General features: G+C 39.4%; 1 protein-coding gene across 1 annotated transcript in view; it reads right to left on the bottom strand.

Annotated features, from left to right (window-relative positions):
* Window positions 1–740: 740 nt before the first annotated feature.
* The window catches only part of LOC149917879 (uncharacterized), a 59,874-nt gene continuing 34,214 nt past the window's right edge, over window positions 741–26,400 (bottom strand). Inside the window, exons 3-4 of the mRNA XM_090142053.1 lie at window positions 1,343–1,407; window positions 741–1,068 (exon numbers count right to left, since the gene is read on the bottom strand). Coding sequence (XP_089998179.1) covers window positions 866–1,068; window positions 1,343–1,407 — 268 coding nt within the window. The 3' untranslated portion in view covers window positions 741–865. The remainder of the gene's footprint in view (window positions 1,069–1,342; window positions 1,408–26,400) is intronic.

Below are 26,400 nucleotides of genomic sequence, written 5' to 3'. Positions count from 1 at the left end.
ATAATAATAATAATCTGTGGTTATAGAAGGGCTTCTAAGTGCAAGATGACTTGCTATTTTTCAATTTTATTTCTTTATAAACACTGAGTAGGACAGAAATCATTTTTCTTGGGGTTGATAAAGAGTCTAGAGCAAGCACATTAAGCTTTAAGTTAGCTTATTTATGAGTAAGATGTGCAAGGAGGGTAAAAACTTTTTTTGAAATTTCTGGCAAAAAGCAAGCACAACCTCATCCTAATCTTCTCACACATACACACATTGTTCCTCATTCATTTGTTTATTACTGTCTATCCCAAAACTGTAAAAACTCCAGGAAATGTCCTATGTAGTGATGTTGGTACTTAAAGCTGAAAGCTTGAAGCCAATCACTTGATACAGTAAATTTCAATGGAGTTTTAGTCACTGATCAGGACAGAGAACTGAGCAATGTAACTGAAACTTTGCAGGCCTGCTTGTTCCTCATGAAGCCTCTGTCTCCATTTCTTTCCTAAATTTTCTATGAATAGGTCAAATAGGTAAGAAAAAATGGCAACATATTGGTTAAAAGTTACCTTATCTGACCTCCTTTTAACTCTTCAGGTGATACGGTGTTAATTTTTCATGCCCAACAGGGAAGCAGCACATTCTGTAACATATTTGGAGCCTTTTTTCAGGTTGAGAAAAAGATGAATTTAGGTCTGAGAAGTAAATATTTCATGACGTACAAACAACACATGCAGAAAAGCATAGATTCAGCCAAGAGAATTTTAATTTTTCATGTTAAAATGGAAAACAGTGTTTCCAGTTCTATTTTCAGTTCTGACATAGTAAAACTGGTGACCTAAAAGTAACCTTGGCTGTTTGTTTTTTTTTTTTTTCCCCTGCTTTAGTTCTGTATTCCTGATATATCCATAAATGCCACTGGGACCACAATCTCACAAAACGTGAGAAAATCAAAGAGGTGTAACAAATGTTCATGTGGCTGCAGAACTGTTGAGTTGACAGAAGTCACTTCCAAAGCGAGCCTCTCATGATTGACTCTGCCCAGCCTCTGGCAGCTTCTGACAGTGTAGGTTTGACAGAAGGACTCTGAGCACAAGGCAAAAAGACCCACACAGGGTTATTTTAGACAGCAGAACACCAAGCAGCTTTCACAATGGTGCAACTAAATATGAAGTATTCATCTTCTCAAAATAATTGCTAATTGTTTTTTCTTGCTATGATTTCATATCATAAGCAAATCACACTATGCAGATATAGTCTGTTGGGAAGAGAAGCAACCAAAAGAAATGCACAAGGCATTGACTTCAGTTTGAGGGGAACAGAAGATCCCTGGGAAGCAGTTGCCATGTTTTGACTTTACCTCTTGGAAGGGAAGGCCCGTGCAGCCCCATGTAGGAAAGGCACAAAGGCAGACGCTGGCAGGACCTGTATGGAAGGGTAGGCAACAGTAAAGTCAATGGCAACTGAACTTCTGTATCTCTCCCCACTTAATTTCTTTGCTTTTGTATACTAATTTTGTTTATCAAAATACATATGTATACTTATTTGACTCAATACAGTATTAGCATCTTTTCTTTGGAAGTTCTACTTAGGTTAATGTGGAAAATAAAATACAAGAGATTTTGAAAAATAGGAGAAAAAAAAGAACTATCAGCTTTCCATTGGCAAAAAAACAAAGAAAAATATAAATATACAGAAGCCACTGCCTATGTATTTCTGATATACAACCCACTCCAACACATCTTCCAGATGCCTGTATCTTTCGTAAGATCTTATTGTTCCACTTCTCTGTCTGAAGTGAATACTCACTGAGATATTGAGTACTTGTCTACACAGCACTACAAGCATACTGATGTAATAATAAGTAGTATCTAATACAGTCTGCATAAAGAACAGGACAATCCTCACAGTTCTAATCAATCTTACTTTAAGTAGAAAGACACAACACATAAAGAGGAAGAACATATACTATATTGTTGGGCCTGTTCTGTCTACTGCATTGTGTTGCTTTTTCCCTACATGCCATCTCACAATTTTCAACTGAAATTTGAAGAAGAGCAATTTCTTATAACGCAAAAATTTAGAGGAAACATAATTGAACCAAGAAAGCAAATGAGTTGAACTTTGTACGTTTATCCTAATAGGAACTCTCCTAGGATGTTTTGGTATCTTCTCACTCAAGGTACTGCTTTGGAATAGAATTTTTCTGATAATCTCAGTTTGCCTTCAGTTCTAGAGAACAGTAAAGGTTATCTTCTTTTAAGTATTCTTTTACAGGTGGCTTCTGTGTAGAACATACAGAAAATGTTTGTGAATCTCAAGTATTCTTACAAATGTGAGTTGTAAAGAGGCATGGCAAGAAAATAAAGGATGGTTGAGTGTAGGAAATGCAAGCAATCCCAGTATCCCCTATTGGCCTGAATATGATGCTTCTCAGATTTCTTTACTTACTCTAACATAGCCAGGTCAACAAGTACACTGTAAAGCTTTCACTTAGTCATATTCCCTACCTCACATAAGAGATTCACAAGCCAATACTTTCTGAGCAGCTCATCACGCTTGATTTAGCACAATGATGTAGGAACTAGTTCCTGTCAAAATATCCCATGAAAGAGCTGTGCAACGTAACACCTCCCCTACACACTAAGGAGTGTGAGAGATGAAGGTATATTTAGAACAATTATAAAAGATAATTTAACAATAGGTTATACTAGGTAATTTAACAAAATGAACTACATTTAACAAATAAACTACTACTCTGTCTTCCTTTTCCATGTTTTTAATCTCCTTTGATGCTGATTATTAATGGTTGTCTGATTATCAGTGGCTGCACTTAAAGTGTGGTAGATCAAAAAGCTAGTAGAGTTCAAAGCCTGTAAATGTTCATGTGGATATCAGGTTTAACTACTCTTACATTATTTACTTCACTTACACATAATGTTCTTAAGAGCGTTATACAAACGGATCAATGAACAAAACAAATGGTTGTCTTTAGCCAGCTGCTGCAGTGGTATATATTAGCACATAGCAACTGAGTGCAATACCTTGAGAGAAGTGAATTACAGCCTTTTCAAATAATAGCACTTCACTGACATACGGCAGTATCAGGCAGCCTAATGTCAAAGCATTCTGCAGCTTCTCACATGGCCTTGCCTTGGGCCTATTCACAGGGCTACAAGTCAGACGAAGGTGTTATCATCAGATCTCACCAGCACTGCCAGGGTTCTGGTCCTTTAACCTCTCAAACAAAATGGAAGTACTCACTGTGAGACTCCCTGAAAGTGAACCTTGGCAGCCACCTTCCAAGAGCAGACAGAGCATAAGCCTTCTAGACAGCAAAAACTGATAGCTTTGGCTATTATTTCATCTCATAACTTCTCACTTCATGGTATAACCATGAGGAGCAACCACAGTAGTGGAAGTGGGTTCAGTAACTAAAAAAGTAATAAATGCTCATCCTAGTACAGCTGATTACACATGTAACTGAGACAAAAGAGATCCCCAGTTATGCCCTACAGACTTGTGTCCTTTGGTTAGCATCTGCTTTGCCTTGTGCATTCAGCGGGCTCTGAGAAGAGTTTTATATTCCCAGAATAAATACTTGACATGGACTATATTCAAGTTCACAGAAGTGCTGATACTAGAGACTTAGCTATACTGTATATGTAGCTTGGACTTTGCTGTCAGCCAAGCATGTAGTTGACCTCTCTAGTGATTATTGTCTTCAAATAAAATTAATGCTCAGCCAGCTATAAATTGTCTTATATTTTTTAAAAGTCATTTTCATGCTTGGTTGATAGTTCTAGCTGGGGACTAAACACTTCTATCCACAGGCTAAGTAAAGTATAGCCAGGTGTAATGCAAATGTGAAATTCTGTCTGTTCCAACAGACAAAACCAACTCTGAAAGTGACAGAGAAGTTCATACTATTTGGTTTCTTTCATCTTGTCCCTCAGGTGGTCCATCAGGAGTCAGCCAGAGGACCAGCACTGCTATGTACCCCTGCTTTCCAACAACTCAAAAAGAACCAAACAACTAGTACTAGTAACCCAGACAGTATTTGAACAAGAGTCCTGTGCTCCATAGTCTCAGTTGCACACACTAACAACACAATCTTTTCTATACAGAACCTTTCTATACTGGATGGGTGAAAGTGCAGTATTACAACATTAAGAATCTGCAGCAGTTACCTCCTACTAACAAATACCTGCTCCTTACAGAGAAAAAGAAAGACAAACAAGAACAGGCATATTACAGACAGATTTAATCACTTAGAACTCCTCTTGTCAGGCAGCTTTATGAAAGAAATTACTTTGGCTCCCCAGGTGCCTTCAGATTAGATGAGAGGGGATTTCAGTGCTGACCAGTGTCAGTGTTCTCAATGAGTTTTTTTTAATTTCTACATTCACCATCCTGTAGTTCACAGCCAATGACTGAAAGCAGAATGACAAAGTCAAATAGATAACTAAGAAATAGTTTTGATTTTGAAAGTCAGTGGTACAATGACAAGCATCCTGGTCCAAGATCAGGACAAGCTTAACATAAGATCTATCCAGAGTACAGAAAACACAGTATTTCAGTACCAGAAGATGACAAAGATACATGCAGTTTTATCTTATGATTGCTTAGGATACTGCTGAAATGAGATAGAACATTTTATTAAATGTGCTTTTATGGACAATTTGTTCTGAGCCTGGTTAAATAATAAGCATGTGCTACTTCGAACAGAGACAAATATGTTTCTTCAATAATAGTGCTCTGTTGCTATTAAAACTTTTGAAGGATAAATTACTAGCATGAACTTCAATGCAGAGAAGACTGTTTAACAGATATACTTCAGAGGAGAATAGTGGATTTAGTAAGTACTCTGAGTGCCAAAACAGCATGTCCAGGACACTCCATTTGGACACCCAAGAGTCTGAAGACTTCATTGCTAGCCAAAATCTGCACAAACCCTTGGTTTTAGCTGCACTTGCAACTGTTTGCAGGAACAGCAAGGTTAGATGCACTTGCACAGTGTCCCAGTGCACCAGGCAACACTACTGCTGCACACAGCAGTCACTGATGAAGACAACTCCATCGTGCAGCAAGCATTCCAGGTACTAGACTTTTCACCTACATAAGCAATAGTTAGAGTCAATGACAACTGGATTTCTTTCACTCATGTTGAAGCAACACCTAGAAAATATTTTAACATCAGAAATAAGAAGTCCTAGAAAAATCAATTATTATTTTAAAAAGAACATATTGAAAGAGAAACTCCTTTGGCACAATTCAGATATAGTCTCTTAACACAAAAAAGCAGTAGCAGATGAGGATATGGCCCATCCAGTTTTAATACTTTAATACATGCATTCTTTAAAAATAAATAATTGAACTGTCAGCTCTAACTGCTTCATTACTGCTCATTCGTTTCCTGCCAGCATCACAAAAATAGTTTTGCATAAGGAAAGAGCTCTGAAGGGAAAGGGGGAGGGTGTTACGTGTCAAAGGGAGAGCACAGTAGACAGCTTGCAGATAGCTGCAGAGGGAATGGATCAGAGAGCCAGTCAGTGCCAAGGTATGAGATCAGACATTAGAGAAGTAAACTGTACCTGTGGCAATGTGGTATGGAAGGTGTTAGAGTGTAGGCAGCTGTTAAAGTAAATTAAAATTAAAGAGGAAAGAGGAAATTCATCTTTCTACAGAAAGATCCCACATCTTCCTGATTGTGAAAAGACTCCAAACAAGCCAATTCTCATCTGATAGGCTATGCTAATGAATATCCTCCAACCCAATATTACTACATCTAGGTATCTCTCCTGCCTAATCAACAGAAAAAAGCCTTACAGGCTTATTTCTAATAGGAAATAGACTGCAAACTATCTGTTTGGCATCTAATGAATCAGCTCTTATTTTCCTGCCATTCTTTTTCTACAGGCTGTGAGACTGACCATCCAAATATCAAAGCAACTAGTTCAAGAAGAAAGCAGTTACAATGGTCTAAAGCCCCATCTCCTACTCATCTGCAGCTAGTAATGGCAGTCCTATGATCCCACTGGATAGGACACCAGTGCTGTACCTTCTAATTTTTGAAAAAGCAAACAGAATGGCACCAAAGTTACCTATGGGTGTCAGGGCAAGATCATCTGCTTCTCCACCTGATGACAGGTGGAAGGATCCTGCCAAACCCCAGGCTGATGTCCACTATTGCCATGTGCCTAGAGAAAAGCTCAGGAGTAAGAACAGGTGATTGATAAACAAAAAGGGAACCTCCCAGAGTAACTAACCTGTGTTTTGCCACTTGTATCCCAGGTTGCACCAAGAAAAGCATGACCAGTAGGTCAAGGGAAGTGATTCAGCCCCTCTACCCTGCTTTCTTGAAACCCCATCGGGAGCATTGCATCCAATTCTGAGGCCAGCTACCACAAGAAAGTCACTGAGCTGTTGGTGCGAGTCCAGAGAAGGGTCATGAAGATGATCAGAGGGCTGAAGCACCTCCCCTACAAGGATAGGATGAGAGAGCTGGTGCTCCCAGTACCTGAAGGGGGCCTACAGGAATGCTGGGGAGAGACTTTTTATAAGGGTATGTAGCAACAGGATGAGGAGAAATGGCTTTAAACCAGAGGAAGGTAGACTTAGACTAGATATTAGAAAGAAATTCTTTACTTTGAGGGTGGTAAGTCACTGGAGTAGATTGCCAAGAGAGGCTGTGGATGCCCCCTCCCCCTTCAGGTGCTTAAGACCAGGAGGGATGGGGCTTTGTGCAACCTGATCTAGTGGGTAGTGTCCCAGCCTATAGCAAGGTGGTTGGAACTAGGAGATCTTGAAGGTCCCTTCCAACCCAAACCATCCTATGATTTTATGATTTTGCCTTCTAGCAAAGGGCATTTAACTCTTTCCTTTGTTCTACAACAAATTCAGATTTTTCAACAAGAAAAATAAATTAAAGATTATTTTGCAGCCCATCTGATCTCTATTATACAGTGAATTGTGATTCCTTCTGACATTAGGCACTGTTGCAACAGTTCTGACTTGTACCCAACAACTTCAATGAATTAAATTCTGCATATAACACAAGAGTAATTGCAGACCTTCAGACTCCAACTGCAAGCTTTGGTCATATTATGTGAATGTTTATCAGGTTTATAAATATATACACAAATGAAACTGTCATAAAAATAGATGTCAAAATAAATGGCAGAAATAAAATTAATGATACAACTACAGTAAATCTTTGCTTCTCTCCTCATAAGCGTTGACTACAATAGTAACTTTACTAAATCTGGACTGTCACTGTACCAGGTCTTAGTTCAGTACTAGCACTCTATGCATCATAAAGAGTGTAAAAAGTGGGGTACTTATTCAATTGTGTCTGACTATGGGACCAATATAATTGTACTTAATAGGCATACTAGTAGCACTGTTCTTGGTCCAGAGAAATCAGCAACTATTAACATCCACAATCCACATTTTTGCAGAAACATCATACAGAAGTTTATATTAAGTCTATTCTAGACAGCTTGAGAAACAAAAGTTGAAATCCAAATGTATAGAGCTGATAACAAATCTCCCATACCACAAAATAGCACATGGTTATTACATACAGCTATTGTACAGTCTCATATATATATTGCTTCTTTCTGTCTATATGGAAAAGAAGTAAACTTTAATAAAAAACTACCATATTACTAGAGTGAATCAAACTGGTTCTCTAAGACCAGGTTTTTGAAAATGACAACTGCAAAACAGAGTAATGCTTACTGTCATTCTGCTATTCTCAAACTGTCAACACATCCCTCTACAGGCAAGGATCTGCAGGGAGTTTCAACGTGCAACAGTATATCCAGACACATCAAAATCCAGGAAATACTCCTCTTCAGCATGACTTGCCCAGGAGATTTCTTGGGAAACATCTGTTCAAATAATCAGGAAAAAATTAACTGAAGGTGATGGAAAGCTTCAAATCACTGTGTTTAACATATAAATACTTTCATTTTGGAATTCTGGACCTTCATTATTCTTTATCTTAACTTCTCTCTAAAAAATGCATTTTCAGCTTTCAGAGCTGCATGAAGAAACATTGTTGTGTCTTATACGGTCCTTTCCCCTTCTCTACAAATTTTCATTTCCCTACAATAACATGAGGAGCTGGCTTTCTGTTAATTGCTCAGTAAAAGAGAGTGCCTCGGGGCTTTATTAAGAAAGATTTCTGAGAGACTGAACCATGTGTGACCTAAATTGGCTTTCTAAGTGGTTTCTGGAGGGCACTGAGAAGTGTTCACAAGCATAATCGCCTTTCACCTTGACATTAATTATATACTTTACCATTCAAAATAAGTCATGGTCATGAGCTGAAGCATTTATAAAGAAAACATGTCAGAGAAGCAAGATACTGTAAAATGAACAAAAATAGTCCATTCAGCACTATTAAAAATTCCTTCTCTTTTTTTTCTCTTTACCCTCAATTTCAATTGTGACCTGAATAGAAAACATCCACTGGGCTCTCCAGGAAGGCAGCAGATCTTCATCTCTTTAAATTGTTTTGTTTAGAAACAAAATGAGTAATAGAAGAAAAAAATGACCTGCACAGTTCTTTCCTTCTGCATATGAAAATAAGAAGGCCTACTAATTTGAAGAGCTAGTAGTGCCACAAGGTCTCATAGAAACTTCCTACATTTCTTTCCCTTTCTAAATCAAGGATATTTGTACGAAAAGAGGATCTTTATTTCTGGAAAACAGAAAGCACAGCTGTGTATTTTTTGCTGTTTACAGGACTGCATTTAGCCAATGTGTCATAATCCATTAACTTATTTGCCATAATTTGAGATAGGACTTCACTGCAGCCCTTGCCCTGGTTAAGGGCAATAGTGCACTGAGGTTCTGTTTGTGCTGAGGTGCCAGGCTGTGCTGCTTGGTGGGGCAGAGCTGCTGCCATAATTGTGAGGGGCAGGGAGTGGGCTGCACTGTGAGCTGTGCTGGGCTGCATGAGGTCCATGAATTGTGGGTTGGACACGCTTCCCTTATACTTTTTCCTGTCCACGTCCTCACAGATCCTGTCTACACAGGCTTGAGATAGATGATTCTTTGATCTGATGTAAGATGGCTGTTCTTACACACTGTCTGTATAATACATCCATTCTCTGTTAGCTTTTTAATGTTTCCTCATGTAAGTGAAAGCTAAGCTTTTTCGAAGAGCAATTTTGTTGATATCTCACATACTCATTAAACTAAGCAATATCTCATGAGCCTGGAACACCACTTCTTTGATTCACACTGATATTAGTTACAAGTATAATAGATTACATTAATACTAAAGGTAATATTCTAAAGCTATTTCTTTGAGATGACAATAACAACATTTAGAAAAAGAGTTTCTCAACTCCTTCAGAATACTACTGCAGACAGAAAAGAATTATGATGGCATTGACAAAGCATATAGAATAATAAATAACATGATTAAGTCTCAAGTAATATTTTTTCATAGATAAAGTTTTCTGTTACAGACTACAGTTTAAATCTTCAGTCAGACCTCCAGAAAGGCATCCTCACTTCCAAAGTAGCCCTTCTCTAAAATAGTTAGAGAGTCTTGAAGACTTTGGTGCATTTTCAATACTTCAGCTTACTCACATGCTTGCTAATATACATTAACATCTGCTAATGCTAAAAATGTCCATGGATAAGAAGGTGCAAGAATGCCCATTACAGATTACTAAAAAAATTGTTGCATTTCACTTATTTTATTTTCTTTCAAATTTAACTGATTTCTAGTTCTTTTCTAGGAAAAAGAATGAATCTAGCTTATTAATATTTAGGCACATTGGATATCTACCATATGCCTCATTCTTAAACTTTTTTTCTGAATTATATCCTTCTGCTTGCACTGTATTCCTCCATTTTCAAATTGTTAAATAACAGCTGATGAGTCTCATATGCAAAAACTGATTCAAATGCATTATGTTCAGCTGGCATTACTTACTGTATGTGAGGGTATCACTGGTTGCTCTGGAAGACAAACCTTTCCATATCTTGCAATAAAAATTACTATCTTCCAGCAAGCAGTAAATATTCCAGAGATGACTAAGCCACTGTTCCTTTGTGATGTTTTAATGATATAAATCAAACATTGTCACCAATAATAAAGATTCATGGTATCAGGTTTCTACAACAGTGATGCAATTATTAAATTGCTCACTGTAACATGCAAAGTAAGCAAAGCAGAGCTGAGATAAATAAGCTTAAATGTGTCATAATGAGGAGCGGTAGCTGGAAGAACTAGATTTATCCTGGTAATTAATTGAGACAAAGTGACCAGGCAGTATTAAAAGGCCACAGGGAGACAGAATTTCACATCATAGAGATGTACTGTCATTAACTATTGGGTATCACATATTGCAGGTGTCTTAAAATACCATGCCTTCTGCAGAAACACTTTTGAGGTAATATACTGACCAAACTGTAAAAGAAGGAACAGTGTAATTAATCACTTGGAAAATGCTTACGTCAATCCCAAGCAGGTACAAGAATACCCTTTAAAATTCTTTCCATTGTTCTACTTGAGGAAAAGGTTCCCAGAACAATGCACAGGTCACAGCATTAATGAAATATCCTAGCAACATTCATTATTAACATAAAGCAGTGTTTAGTTTCAGGGATTTACTGGTACTTCTAATATTCTTCATAAATTATTATATATCCTTTTCAATTCTGATCCTGTTAAATTCACTGGGAGCCTTTCTACAGTCTGCCTTAGGCCTGACTGAGATGCACAGACTCCACAATAAAGGAATTCAAGTCAAAGTACCATAAGTAAAAGGCTTTGTGCTGCAAATATGAGCGACATAAAAACCAAAACAAGCTAATGTTAAGCACGGGTATAAGTTTTGTCCTGCAAACCGGGGGAAAATGAGAGGCATTTTGCAAAAATCAAGAGGCAGAACCCTTCCTGTTCTTCCCAGGTGAAAATCCAGTTCTGTGGGAAAGGTTTAATTTCCATGGGTCATTTTGTAACAGTTCCCCAGCTAAGAACATTAGCTGGTCAGCACATTAGAACAATCTTACCTACTAAAAGGTTGCAGGTCCCACTGCAGCTACATCTGCAACTTCCCCAACTTGAGGAAATTATCAAGGCCTATTGGGACAGTTAAATATTTGCTATTATCACTAACATTTGCTCAAGTGAGCCTTTTCCAACACCAGTTATATTAGTGCTTTTGATCTTTGTGAAACATGAAAGGAAAGCAACACTGTTCATTTACCGTTACAGGTAGTGCTTCTCATGTATTCATATGCTATAAAAAAAATACTAATCCAATGGCTCCTTTCACATATACCATTAAAAGCACATTCACTTGCAGATGTTATCTAACTGATCCAAATTCAGATCTGTTGCCAGGTATTAAGAAACCATCACTTCCAATCATTGATTAAAAAAGATTTCAAAGTTTCGTATGAGCATTTCTGCCTTTCTTTATTTGCAAGAAAAATTACATACATCTACCAATAACACTGCACCTCCACGTTTAAGAAAGAAAATTCAGTAAGCATACCAGGAATTACCTTACAGATTTTGAGAAACTATCAACTAACAAATAAGGAAAGGAAGAGAATTAGAATAAATACTGCTGGAAAGAGAACTCTCTCCACCATCCTTTTGATGATTCCATCCCCATTAAACTTCCACTGTGCGTTCAGTTCACTGTATCAGACAGAATAGTATTTCTTTGTACTTATTTACCAGGAGGTCAAATTAATCAAAATTTAAAGAGCCTAAACTCTGATGAAAACTTTTACATGCTGTACTTGAAACTTCTGCTCAATCATATTTGAAGCCATCTACCAAAAAAAAGATGAATTCATTTTGCAAGGCAAAATTTAATTATCAAAGATCATAAATATCAATATGCAATATTTCACTAAACTGAAGCCAAAATAACATTTAAACTGCACACTGGTAGCAAACCTTAGAATGTGGAAGCCTGGTCTGCTGCTGAACCATTAGGTCACACCTGGGCACACTGGAGAAGGCACAGGAGTTGTACTAATTCAGTCATGCTTATTTAGTGCCTCTTGTATCTTAAACACAATAAAAAGCACCGTGATGAAAAGTAAAACTCATTCACTTCTTAGAGGGCTTTTCAACAAGCACGTGTACCAAATCCCCTAAACAGAAGGTTTCAGAGTCTTCTCCGGAGCCCTCCTCTGCTTATCCTCTCCATCGGTGATATCACATACTTCAAACAGTAGCAACATAAGTGTCAGTACTTAAGTGGTAGCAAGCAGCTGGTTATAAGATAACATGATACAAAGTTTAAAGCACAATGGGTCATTTCATTTCAATGGAGTACTTTCCCCTGACAACACTGCCAGTGTCAAGCTTGTAATTATTTACTGATCATCTTTTAAGTCTCTTAAGGTGCTGCTTACTTATCACAGTAACAGCACAAGAATACAATCTAAAAGAATAAGGTGTGAGAAACTGAAAAAATCCTCAAGTTATATTTTTGGATCAGGCTGCAATTTAAAGTGGAGCTGATAATTGCTAGCAGCAGCACGGCTGTCTAATCATTCCTGTAAAATTCATATTTCAGTACAAAAACTCTGTCAAACTGAAAACTGTTTGGAATGAAGTTTTTCATAACAGGTATCCATTTTATAAACAGATATCTGACTCAGGCAGGCTGAAGTTTCACCCATACTTGGGAATATACATTAGGTTTTACCTGCTCATAGAGTCCTTTGGCATTCACTATTGATACTACTGGCAAGAATTTCGTAATTATGTAGTAGAATGGGAAGGGAGGGAGGGAAACAACAACAACAACAACAACAACAAAAACAGATCAAAAGGAAAGAAACCTCCATTTTATTTGCCTCAGAAATTACTATCGGTAAGAGAGAAATCTCAATGTAGGAAAGAAATATTTAATTTGCACAGCAAAGATTTCTCATCTGACATACTGTAGCAGATGTAAAATTTCTGCAATGCTGATGGACTAGCCTCAGTAGAGGCAGTGTATTTGTTTCAGATTTGGTGAGCTCAAAAGACTACAAGGAACAAATGAGTTACAGAGAGTGAAGTTACTAGTTACTATTCAGTCTTCAGAGGACCCTGAAGGTGTGATGTAGATCGCAGTACTGTATGCTGTATTGCTTTGCTGCACATAGGGAAGAAAGGCTGTCAGGCTGAAGACTTTCACCAACACAAAATTCCCTTGCAGACTCGAGAGGAAAAAAAAAAAAAGTAAGAGGGACGGGGGAGGGAGCAATCCAAAAGTGAAGTTAATTGCTAGGAATAAAGAATAGAGCTATTTAGCATTTCAAACAGGGCCTCTGTTCACTGCCTTTCAAATCTATCAACAAAACCAGAAATCCTCAAGCTACAGTAGCAGCTGTTTGTTGGTTTTGTTTTGTTTTGTTTTTTTTCCAAAGGAGATCACCCTGATGGATTGTAATATGTTGAACTGGTATGTCAGTGCGGGCTCACCTGAAGCCACGAGGGAGAACTGTCAATTCTAACGAAGATAAATATAGCTTCCAACTCACAGTGTTTCATAATGCCAGGTGCTGTCTGTTGGTTTCCCCAGCATGATGGATTTTATGGTCAGGTGTGGTGACATCTCATGACCTAAATAGCTTTCAGGAAAAGGCTGGTCTGTTTTGAATGATGACTGATTATATTCCAGAACTCTCTCTAAAAAATGAGATTTCAGATTTGCAGTATTGCATGGATACAGGTAAGACCTAGTCAGTTCTTGGATTTCTACTTGGTAAACTTCCTTACTGTTTTATTGACTGCATCCACTTGTATTTTTTCACAACTTATAACTCAGACCCTCATTTCTCAATCATCTAAACATAAACTGATAATTGCATCCTCATCTGTACTTCGTGGCAGGGTAACACAGAAAAGTGAGAACACTGAAGTCAGAAATACTGCTAAATGAAGCTACCAAGCATCACCAGATTTCAGCTACAGATCATGGATTTTGGTTAGCCAATTTGGCAGCAATGCCAAAGATACTAACAGTTGATAATCTGCTATAACATGTGTTAATCTAACACAAACTATAATGAGGCACTAACTCCTTGGCAGAAAGTAGCTAAATAAATGTAAGATTTACGGGGGGGAGGGAAGGGGGAAGGGGAAGAAGAGTTGTGAAGATAGCTCCTGATAGCTCCTTAACCCAAGACCAATCACTCTGTATAAGAAGTTTAATAGCTTGGAAAAGAAACTGTACAAAACTGTACAGTATTTCATTTGTCAAAAACATATTTCTGTAGGTCACTCTGAAAGTAATGCCTTCTATTTATTTCCATGGGAACTACAACGGGTACAAAGAGCACAAGAACACTGTTTGATGGAACAAATTCTCAGCTGCAAAACTGAGAATTTGTTCAGCCCATCAGTTATGCATTTTCACCAGCAATCAACAAAAGCCTGCAAACAATGCTTGTATAAATCTCCACCATTAGGTTGTATCTTTAATTTCAGATTTATTTTTAGTATAGCACTGCCTGAAGTTTCCCCTTGGGTCCTCCATAGCATTCAGAAGATACTCCAGATGAAGCAGCTAGTGCCTGTTTCAAAATTTTAATCCTCTCCTAAACATCACTGATTTCCCCTTTACTTATAAACTGATAAACAAGCACTGGGTCTTGTTCCCTTTCCTAAAAACTAAGATAGGAGATAAAGGAGAAGTTATAGGTACAGTTCTAAAATCCACACGAGACATCTGAAATTCTCCAAGTCCTCTTGAAAGGAAAAGTATTCCTTCTTCAGGAGAAAGAAAATACATAATCCATTACCAACCCATCAGTCAGGTGCAGACAGGTCTTTTAATGTTTCGTGTGTTTCTATTAACCCTATGCTAACACCTGCACTGAATGCAAAGCGCTGAACATAAACAGTAATAAAAGCAACTCTCAAAAGATATGACTAACTACACTTATTCTAGGATTCAAAAACTGCAAAGCAATTGCTTTTTCCCAGATAAGCCATAGTAATGAGCCAAGGGGATTATACGAAAAGATTTATATTTCTGTCACATTTATAGGTCTAAGCAATCTCCCAGCAATTGTAAATGCAGCTCTATTTATTTTAAAAAGTGTTTTAACCTGAAAATTTCTCAGTAAATTCATAAAACAGTTGATTTCCCTTTCTCCTTTGTTGATGTTAAGTATACTCTCACCCTATTACAGATAAAGCTCCTAGATCTGTTTCCTTGATGTGCACACACAAAGCTGCACAGAGAAGTACCACCACTGGTGTTGGTCACATACTCTCACACCATCAGAAGAAAATGCCAAAAGCAGAAGAGTGACAGGCAAAGGACCACAAGGAAGGAAACATCCACTAGCACTAACTCACAGAGGAGATGTCCACCACCAATCCCAGGAGAATAAATTCCAGAGTACGCCTACCACCTGCTCTCCTATACTGTTGAAAAGTCATTATTCAGTTTAAAAGGCAAAGGGAGCTTAAACATGCTAAAATACTGAAGGAATGCACTTCCATTAAGTAGCTAATGTACCACAAGCACTGACCTCTTTCCTGTTAAAAATAATGCAGCTCTTTAGAAATTAAGTGACTGCCTGTAGATCCAAGATTAATCCAAGCAAGCATTATCCAAGTTTTTCTCACATAGTTTTTCTAACATGCCTGCCTCTGACCTGCCACACTCAGACTATATTCCAGTCCTTCTTCAGTAGGATCTCATGTTTGCACCAAGGCCTTGATGTTGCTGCAGTACGGAATATTTGTTCAATACAGCATAAATCATGCCACGTTCTTTGCCACTGACGCACACTGGGATCCACACAGTGGTTTCCACAGAAAAAAGATCCATGAAAGCAGAGCCACATCAACCTCCCCAGTAAACTACTTCAAAGCATACTTGAAACCCAATCCTATTATCCTTATACAGCAAAAGTATAATAGAAGACACTGAAAATACTGCCTAAGTGAGGACGTCCTGAAATATTCTAAAAAGATTTTCAGCATTTCAAGCCAATGTACACAACTGGCTCCTAGCATCCACTATTTGGCTATTTTAAGTTTGAACGTTTTACAGGACTGAAGTAGTGGCTCAAGATCAGCTGTTTTTTTATTGGATTAGTAACTCTGCAAAATAGAATCTTGCCTCTTGAATCAACTACACTCCAAACCACCAGGCAACTCTTGCCAAAAGTACCAGAATCAGCACTAGGGCATTTAAGATAACAGACAAATGCCCAAACCAAATCTTCATTTGAGAGGCAGTTCCTTTGAGATGACTCACATCAGTAATTTACATGCAAAGCAATACCAGACAGTACCACTTCATTCTCATTTATTTAAACAAATGTACTGCTGTCAACAGCTAAAAGGTTTCACTGAGAGCTGAAGATAATAACCTCTTGTTCTTCTCTCACCTTAACAGCCAAAAACTTCCTCATATGCCTGATTCTCCTGTACACTTCAAAACTCTGTTTAAAGTATTCCCAAATCAGACCACGGGAGCATACACATGCCTAAGCAATTTTTCACAAGACACAAATGTAATAAGACAAGTAAATTCATACCACAGATCTAAAGACATGCAGTTTTATGCTTCTGTCGGAACAACATTTAAAAACAGTTCCAGATATTCAAGATTCATTTCTTTAAGGGATAGCAAACATTTTACAGACAAAGTCTTCTTTACTAGTTCATGAAAATTGCAAAGAAAAAAGAAAACAAAAAATATTTATTTTTATTTGTTACAAGCAGAACTCTCACTGCAGGGCATTTAATACAAGAGACATATACTTTTCTCCTTTTAATATATGAGACATATCTTCTTCTGTAAATGAAGAGTAATGGAAACTTTTTTGAAAGAGTTTGTTCCCATTTAATTAAAAAGGGAGGGAAGAAGGAATAAAAATACTGACAACATAAGCTTATTGGTACCTTCCTTTATGCCTGGTGACAGAAGAGGCAGAAGTCCAATTCCACATGCTTCAAAAAGTGCTGGTTAACAATACCTAAGAGAAATTTCCTCATGCTATCATCACTCATGACATTTAGTAACCTATTCTTGTTTTATTGACAATATTTACTCCTGCCTAGAACCAAAGTATGCGGCTGTATTAATCTGAAATATTTGGCACATGGTTATTATGCCTTATATGTTTTCTTAAACATGCTGCTCTCATCAGAGCTTTCTTAAATTCAGTCTGTTACCAACCTGTCAACTTCTGACACTTCAACATGAGATTTCCATATTGCTTCAAAAATTCCATTGCATTAAAAAAAAAAAAGCAGGAAGAAAGCTTTTAAAGACTTTTGGAGAATCTTCTAGCTGCTCCAATTCCCCAGATGCAGTACGCTTTCCAATTTCTGGACCACATGGAGATTTGGGAAAACATAAGACAAGCTGAAAAAAGCAAAAATCAGCATCAGAACTGCAAGCTAATGTCTAATGGGAAATGTATCTTTCTGAAAGGGCAGTGGAAGTCCCATGAATGTTAAAAGCAAATCTAAGCAAAGATCAGCTTCAAGATTTAATTTATTTAATACCACCTCTAATTCTGGACTAAAAAGAAGGAAGAAATACCTGTATCCATTTAATCTCAGCATTATTATGAGATACATGACAACCAAAGATCCAAACATGATTCTGGGAGATTTCAGGTAAATACTGACAACAAACAGGTGAGTACAAATGTGACTATGATCTGCAAGATAATGCACTTACTGCATATGCCCTCTGATATTCACACCTCAGACAATGATACAACAGAAATAGAGGTTCATGGAAGGGTAATAAGTGTGGTTAAGAGCTTTGAAACGCTCATGTACAGTGACATGGAAATGGCTTCAATTGATGGCCTTAAAAAGGAGCTACCGAAGAATGGAATATGATAAAAGTACATTAAATGAGGAATAGTATAAGCAAAGGAAACAGGGAGCTTCTTTTCTCTGTTGCATAATCAACATAACAGGGAGATGTGCAGTGAAACTGTGAAAGGTGAAAATTGAAAACTAGCAAACTGAAATCTTTTCTCATACAATGTGCATTCACTTTAAGGGGAGGCAGAAGATGCCAAGAACTTAAAACTTAGAAAATATATAATCCTATATTCTGAAACCACTGAGATGCATGTACTGCCTCAGAGCGGTGGACAAGGTGAAGACGACTTCTTGGAGAGCCAAACTGCCCCAGCTGTGTGTAGCGTCCATCTCAGATTGACCCCAGTTATGTTCCTCAAAGCTACACAAGCCTGCACAGAAAGGTTCCCTGGTGTTTGTGCTGCACCTTGCAGCCTTGCCACCACCCAAATGGTGTAACCTACAGTATGAGAGCAGACACTGGTATTCAGCAGGGCAAAATAATCTCTTGGCTGAACAATCTTCCTCTCACTCAGCAAACCATTGTCAGCTTTCGCTACGTAGACAATGCAGGCAACATCTTCCTCAAAAGTAGATAGTTAACAGATAAGGCAGACAGTCATCGGGAGAGACCCCTACATGAAAGTCTAGGGTTCTCTTCCCTAGAGTTTCTTGACCTCCCATCAATTACAGTTCAAATTTTGCTACCAAATTCCCTTCAGAAACCACCTTCTTCTATTTCCCTTCCCTCCATCATCCTTCAAACCCAGTAAACTACAGTATCAGAGGCACAAAATACATCAGCAAAGAGCATGACTCCATCAAAGCTTAATAACTTCACTCCCTGAAAGAATAATGGAAGGGGGCTTTCTTTGGCTGTATTCATCAATTTTTGTTAAGCATTTCCTTCAGAACTGTCAGGCCACTCATTCCCCCATCTAGCTAAAGAAAAGCCCTGGTGTGGGGCACTGCTGAAAGGCCCTAGGAGAACAAGGGCCAACAATGTGACCATAATCACCAAAACTCAATCTCAACGAGGCTATTAAAGTATACACTGCTTGTTGCTATGAGCCATTCAGACAGATAACTGGTCTGCAGACTTCAAAACACCGGCAGAGAATTAGATTTCTCTAAGCTGCAGATTGCACTTTTTCTCCATTTTCTTTTTTTGTTTTTTTTTTTTTCCTCACAGGTTACTCTGCACATCACTCAAGTGATTTTACCTCTTCTGTGGCAGGCAGATGACACTGTGCTAAGCATATCAGAGGCCTGGCACCCAAAGGACTTCGATATTATTTCAACAGGATTCTGATTTACGCAGAGCAAGGATGTCTGAAATATTCATTTGATGAGGATGACTACAAAGCCATCAGCTAACAATCAGAGTCGGTCTGAAGGGAAGGGATGGAAAGAATGCATTACTTCTTGTTTGTTTGAAATAGGTGGAGTCCCCTTAGCCATCTGGGGGATCCGAGACATGGTAGAGATTAAACTGACCTAGAGATATGGCAGAGATTAAACTGATCTACTCCCTGATCTAATCTGGTGATTCCCATGCCCTCAGGAGATCCCAACAGTAGAAATAAGCTAAGTGATACACTTTTCTAAGTCAAGAAACATATGCCAAAACCTTGCCTTTCAAAAATGCGGAACACTCACTAGAAGAGTCTCAAACTGAGCCATTCTAAATGTTTATGAGGCAATGTTGAAACACTTCAGAACCCTTCAACTTCCCACTGGTTGACAGAGATGACTTGTAGTTAAAGTAGATAAAATAGAAAAAAAGTGAAAGCAGGGCTTTCTACCTCACCTGCCAAGTGACATTCTATATAACCTATTCTTTGGATTATCTGGGTTACTGAATGGTTATGCCAGAGACATTCAAGAGACAATTCAGCTCCAGCTAAACTGTTTTGTATCATCTTGTCTCCAGTAATGGCACAAGTGAGTCAGGACTAACAAAACCTTCTAGCTTGATCTGGCACCATATTAGCTCTAGAAAGAGCAATACACAGATGCCTCAGTGCTTTCCTAGCTTGTCAACCAAAGGGCAACTGCATTTCCTTGCCTTCGCCTCATAGAGACCTCATAAAGACATTTCTTCCACTCTCAAGCTCTAGGAACTATGTATTTTTTCAGGCAGAGGACTGAGCCCGCATAGAAACAGGATTGTGCCAAAGCAAATAAGCCATCCTGGAACCCAGAGCACTGGGGAAAGCAATGATGAAGCCCCTGTCTCTGAATCTAGTACACTTCAGCATAATCAGCAATGATCAAAGCAGTAGGTCCCAAGCCCTGTTCATTATAAAAAGGATAAAACTCTACACTAAATACTATGAGGCATTCTACCTGGACTTCCATGTTCTCAGATATCCTGGCCATCCAACACTGAGTAACGAAAAGCATTAAAAATATCTACAAGTACAACAAAAGTGACATCATATCTGTGTCATCAGGGTCTTATCCCTAAAATGTGAATTATACAAGGCACCTTGGAAGACTAATGTTACAGCAGTCAGTTGATTAATGGACTAACTCCATCACAGACATAAGTGAGTTACACTGCTATTGAGTTACAGTACAGACAAGGTAAGTCCAGTTTCAAAGCTCATTAAATCCATCATAAAACTTGCTTAATCGAATATTTTAACATATATGCTCACAATATAGAGAGATGAGAAGAACTGTTTGTGATCTGTGTATTGAAGTGATAGGAAATCCTGTAGGAATAGCTATGTAAAAATCAACCTTCCCTCAGTAACGTAAGAAATCCAGAAAATACTTCATGACTGATAAGATTTGCATTCTTCTTTCCCCTCCAAATCCTCAACTATACTACAAATTATGTCTTGAGAAGAATTGCTTTAGTGCTTGCTGAAAAAAAATTACAGCCAGCAGCAACATTTTAAAGAGCATACTCGATCGATTCTGGCTCTACTACAAATTATTACACCTAGATCACACCAAAAGTAATGCCTCATTTATTTCCATGGAAACTAACATTTCAAAGAGCACAAGAACACTACTCAATACAGCAAATTCTCAGCCACAAAACACTATTTTTCAAGACAGTCACCACAATTAGCTATGCATTTTCACCAGTTATGAACATAGCCTGCATGCCATGCTCATAAAAGTCTGTACCAGCAGATTTCAACTGTCGCCATCGTCACTGTTGAAATGTACCATACCACCTAATGGTGTGCCCACATATGCTGTTTTTTCTCCATAAACATTCAGCAAGTGTCAACAAATGCCAATGGGTATCACATTTTCCTGCACGGAGGAATTCAGTGACATCCCTTTGCTTCATATGCACTTCCATGTCAGACACCAATCTATCTATCAGACTGCTCCTCTCCTGCCATCTGTCACATGGCAACAAAATGTAATGGAGTACCAGTAGGAAGGTTCAGCCTCTATTGCCATACCACCAACATCCACCTCTGATGTTGCAGACCAACATAATACAATAGGAGGATTACTTCCAGAGCAGACCTTGCACAAGGTCTGAGATTACCACAAGCAGGTGCATCAGGCTTCACAAAAGATGCTTTGGTTGCTTTGAAAAGTAATTTATTCGGTAATACTGTCAGATCAAGATTCATACTCAAATCCAAACTTTACCCAAATTAAGCAGCATTTGAATCCAAAATTTGCTCCTGCCCATTAGCTCATCATACAATTCAGAAAGCATTAGTTAAAGATGCTTCCACAGGAGGCAACTCTATACTCCAAGCTCTGCCATGCACCTTACTGCTTTCTTCATGACCATATTTTTGAACTGAAGCGCACAAAGACATTATGTCAGGGAATTAAAAGAAGGCAGACTGAGTCTCCAATGACAAAGCAAAATAATTCTCTCGGTTGTTAACACTCTACAAAAAATGAGTGAAAAAATACATAATCTCAATAGTACTCTGAAAGTCCCAGTATCTTGTGAACCATAAAATATTGTCCCAGTAAAAATCTTCAGGCCCTTGCAATGGCAATAGAGCAGATGTGAAAAGCACAAATGAGGAAAACTGAGGTGTAGAACAAAGAATTGAATTGCTTAGGATTGCACTAAGTCAGCAGGAGAACTTCTGCTGCGTACTCTGTACCAAGGAAATGAGCGAGCTCATGTACATGAACAGAAATTCTAAGCACCCGCTACCCAACCACATAGTAAATACATTTCAGAATTTATGTCACTGGAGTGCTGTGGTTCTGTTCTTGTGGCTTCCCCACTCCAAGTTGCACTGTGATGATCACAGCAGACTATTGTCTCTCTACATTGTTACCACTCATTTAGATGTAGGCGGCATGGTGCTGAGCTGAACCAAGAATCCAGCCCAAACACCAACCACAAGTTACAGCCAAAAGTCACTGATTACTGTTTCACAGCCTCACTAAATTTATCCTTTTCTAGCTGCGAGTTAGTTAAATCTCAACTTTTCCACAGAAAGTCAAGTGAGAATGAATGGCTGCCTGTCCAACATTCCTTGCCTGAGGGCAGATTTGCTTTGGTCACAGTTATTAGCACCATGATCTGGCAGATGAAAGAAGCTTTAATGAAAAGACACTGAACAGCATCTCAGACTCCCAGCTGTTTTGTGATGCAGGCAACAAAAAAGACTTGCTAAAAATATCTCATCAGAAATGTGATCCAACTAAATATAACTCTAGGGGTTTTTTTGGGGTTTTTTTTTTTTTTTTGGTTTTTTTTTTTGTTTGTTTGTTTTTATGTGACTTTAACAGAGCATGGAGATGAAACATCTTGGCATATGAGTTCAAGGGCTGTGCTATGGTTTCCTCCCATTAAGTCTACTTGCAGCCATATGTTAAATAGAACAGCACTGAAGAAAAGACCAGGAAAAGCCATTTTTGTCCTGAATCTAAGCTGAAATAACTGTAGTTGCAGCACTCACTTTTTAGCTTCTCAAATACATTTTCATGGATCACAGAATCACAGAATTGGCAGGGTTGGAAGGGACCTCAAGGATCATGAATCTCCAACCCCTGCCACAGGCAGGGCCACCAACCTTCCCACCTAATGCTAGACCAGACTGCCCAGGGCCCCATCCAATCTGGCCTTGAACACCTCCAGGGACGGGGCATCCACAACCGCCCTGGGCAGCCTGTTCCAGTACCTCACCACTCTCTCTGTAAAGAATTTCCCCCTGACATCCAACCTAAATCTCCCTTCCCTCAGCTTAAAACCATTTCCCCTTGTCCTGCTGTCACTCACCCATTCAAAGAGTTGATTTCCCTCCTGTTTGTAGGCTCCCTTTAGGTACTGGAAGGCTGCAATGAGGTCACCCCACAGCCTTCTTTTCTCCAGGTTGAACAAGCCCAGCTCTTTCAGCCTGTCTTCATAGGGGAGGTGCTCCAGTCCCCTGATCATCTTTGTGGCCCTCCTCTGGACCCTCTCCAACAGCTCCCTGTCTTTCTTGTACTGGGGGCTCCAGACCTGGACGCAGTATTCCAGATGGGGCCTCACAAGAGCAGAGTAGAGGGGAACAATCACCTCTCTGTCCCTGCTGGCCACCCCTCTTCTGATGGAGCCCAGGATACCATTTGCCTTCCAAGCCACAATGGCACACTGCTGGCTCATGTTAAGTTTTTCGTCTATCAAGATCCCCAGGTCCTTCTCCACAGGGCTGCTCTCAAGGACCGCTCCTTCCAGTCTGTAGGGATGCCTGGGACTCCTCCGACCCAAGTGCAAAACTCTGCACTTTGCCGTGTTGAACCTCATCAGGTTCACCCGGGCCCACCTTTCTAGCCTCTCGAGGTCCCTCTGAATGGCATCCCATCCTTCAACCGTGTCAACCACACCACTCAGCTTGGTGTCATCAGCAAACTTGCTGAGGGTGCACTCGATTCCGTCATCGATGTCATTGATAAAGATGTTAAAGAGCACCGGTCCCAAGACAGATCCCTGGGGGACGCCGCTCGTTACCAGCCTCCACCTGGACATAGAGCCATTGATGACCAAATGGATGTTATTATATTCTTCCACAACAAGAATTCCCCTCACTACATACTTAGCTGTCAGTCTACTTAAAGAACACATCAGCTGCTAAGCAGCATACAGCAACACATGTAGGTCATTGAAGCAGGAGATGAAGGAGACTGAGCCTTGAGTAAAATGTTTTCTTCTTTTAAGAAACAAAAGACTCAATACAAGAACTGAAGAGTCCAACAACCTGAGGAACACCTTACTACATGCTTGACTGTAAATTTAATTGCTTTCTCTATCTATTCACTCCAAGTCAAAGAAACAAGAGTCAGCCATATCCCCCCCCTGATAAATGTGAAAGGAGAACTGATTAGAGGAGACAGGAAAAAGGCTGAGGTACTCAATGAGTTCTTTGCCTTAGTCTTCACTGGCAGCCAGCACTCTTGCTTCTCTCATTACTGAAACTCTACATGGGAACTGGGGAAGCAAAATCCCCCTCACTGTAAGAACAGAGCAAGTCCAAGACCATCTCATAACACTGAATAAGTTTATTGGGCCAGATGACACGCATCCCATGGTCCTGAGGGAGCTGGCTGATGTGGTTGCCAAGCCACTTCCATCATACTTGAAAAGTCATGGCTATCAGACAAAGTAACTGGTGACTGGAAAAAGGAAAACATCACTCCCATTTTCAAGAAAGGGAGAAAGAAAGACCCAGGGAACTACAGGCCAGTGAGCCTCATCTCTGTGTCTGGGAAGATCATAGCACAGATCAAATCCTCCTGGGAGAAATGTTAAAGTGCATGAGGGATGAACAGGTAATCTGAGACAGCCACCACATTTTCACCAAAGGCAGATCATGGCTGGTGGCCTTCTACGAAGGAGTGACAGCATCTGTGGACAAAAGGAAGGCTATTTAGACTTTTGTAAGGCTGTTAAATATGTGGTGTGAGACCATGCCATCTGTAAATTGGAGAGATAGAGTTCAAAGGGTGGACTATTCAGCAGATAAGGAATTGGATGGTTGCAGCCAGAGGGTTGTGGTAAATAGCTCTATGTCCAGGTAGAGGCCAGTCATGGGTGGTGTCCCACAGGAGACCCTCTTAGGACCAAGGATGGGACTGAGTGCACCCTCAGCAGGTTTGCAGACAACACCAAGCTGAGTGGTACAGTTGAGATAACAGAAGGAAGGGATGTCATCCAAAGTGACCTTGACAAACTCAGAAGATAGGCTCATGTAAACCTAAGGTTCAACAAAGCCAAGTTCAAAGTGATGCACTTGGGTTGGGGCAACTCCAGATAAGTATACAGACTGGGAGAAGAACTCCTCAAGAGTAGCCTTTCTGAGAAGGACTCAGGGGTCCTGGTAGAGGAAAGACTTAACATGAGCCAACAGTGTGCATTTGCAGCATGGAAGGCCAATAGTATTTTGGGCTGCATTAAAAGAGGCATAGCCAGCAGATCCTCTCCACGCTGCCCTCATAAGGCCCCACCTGGAATACTGCAAACCAGATCTGGGGCCCCCAACACAGGAAAGAAGTGGAGCTTTTTAATAAGGTCCAGAGGAGGGCCACAAAGATGATCAAAGAACTGGAGCACCTCTCTTATGAAGACAGGCCGAAGGAGCTTGTCTTGTTCAGTCTGGAAGAAAGGTAGCTCCAGGGAGACCTGACAGCAGCTATCCAATAAATAAAGGAAGATAATAAACATTAGGGAAATCAACTTTTTACAAAGGTAATAATAGGACAAAGGGAAATGGTTTCCAACTAAAGGAGAGGAGATTTAGATGAGATATCGGGGGAAATTTTTCACAGAGAAGGTGAAGAGGTGCTGGAACAGACTGCCCAGGGGGACTGTGGATGCCCCATCCCTGCAGGTGTTCAAAGTTAGGTTAGATGGGGCCTTAAGCAACCTGATCTTCAGCTTGATCTAGCAGTTGGTAAGCCTGCAGGGAGGGTTGGAACTAGATGATCTTTTAGGTCCCTTCCAACCCAAGTCATTCATGATTCATTACAATGTCTCTCCTATGAAGAGATGTGTTTTTGCATGATCCCTAATGTACTGCTAGTTTTCTGAGCTAATAACATTAGTAGTAAACAGAAACAAAGCAGTTAGCACATCTCCAAGTTAGAAGGAGCAGCCAGGGCTGTATCACATCACAGAGATTCCATAAAGTATTTGATAGTGGCAGCTCAAGCACAGTCCAGAGATATTTCAATCCTATTGTTCCCACAGGATTAACTTCATTTGCTTCAATCCATCCTTATAATTCTGTAATGGCACATGTAAAGCAAGAATCTCCTCAAGACAAAGCAGGGAAGTCAAGGCCCCCCAACACAACTCCAGAATATCTAGTTGTGCCTCCAGCAAGTGAGAAACACTAATCTAAGGATAAAATATGAGTTTCTGGTCTGCATGGGACACTAATACTGACAATGAAGAAAATAAAATTCCCAGCAACTATTAATTTTACTCATCCCTTTCAAATTGTACTGACTAATACAGAACAAGATGCAAACACACCAAGAAATTTATTAGAGAAGGAAAAAAAAAGCCTGCTGTGGGTGGACATCATGTCCAAAAAGTACAAGCATCAGGCAGTAATTAATACTTTTCATAGAGTTTGTTGAGAGATTCCCCCACACAC

This window comes from Phasianus colchicus, chromosome 5 (assembly GCF_987193195.1).
Source record: "Phasianus colchicus chromosome 5, bPhaCol1.hap1.1, whole genome shotgun sequence".
In the NCBI taxonomy this organism is placed as follows: domain Eukaryota; kingdom Metazoa; phylum Chordata; class Aves; order Galliformes; family Phasianidae; genus Phasianus; species Phasianus colchicus.
This window is presented reverse-complemented; position numbering and strand designations above follow the sequence as displayed.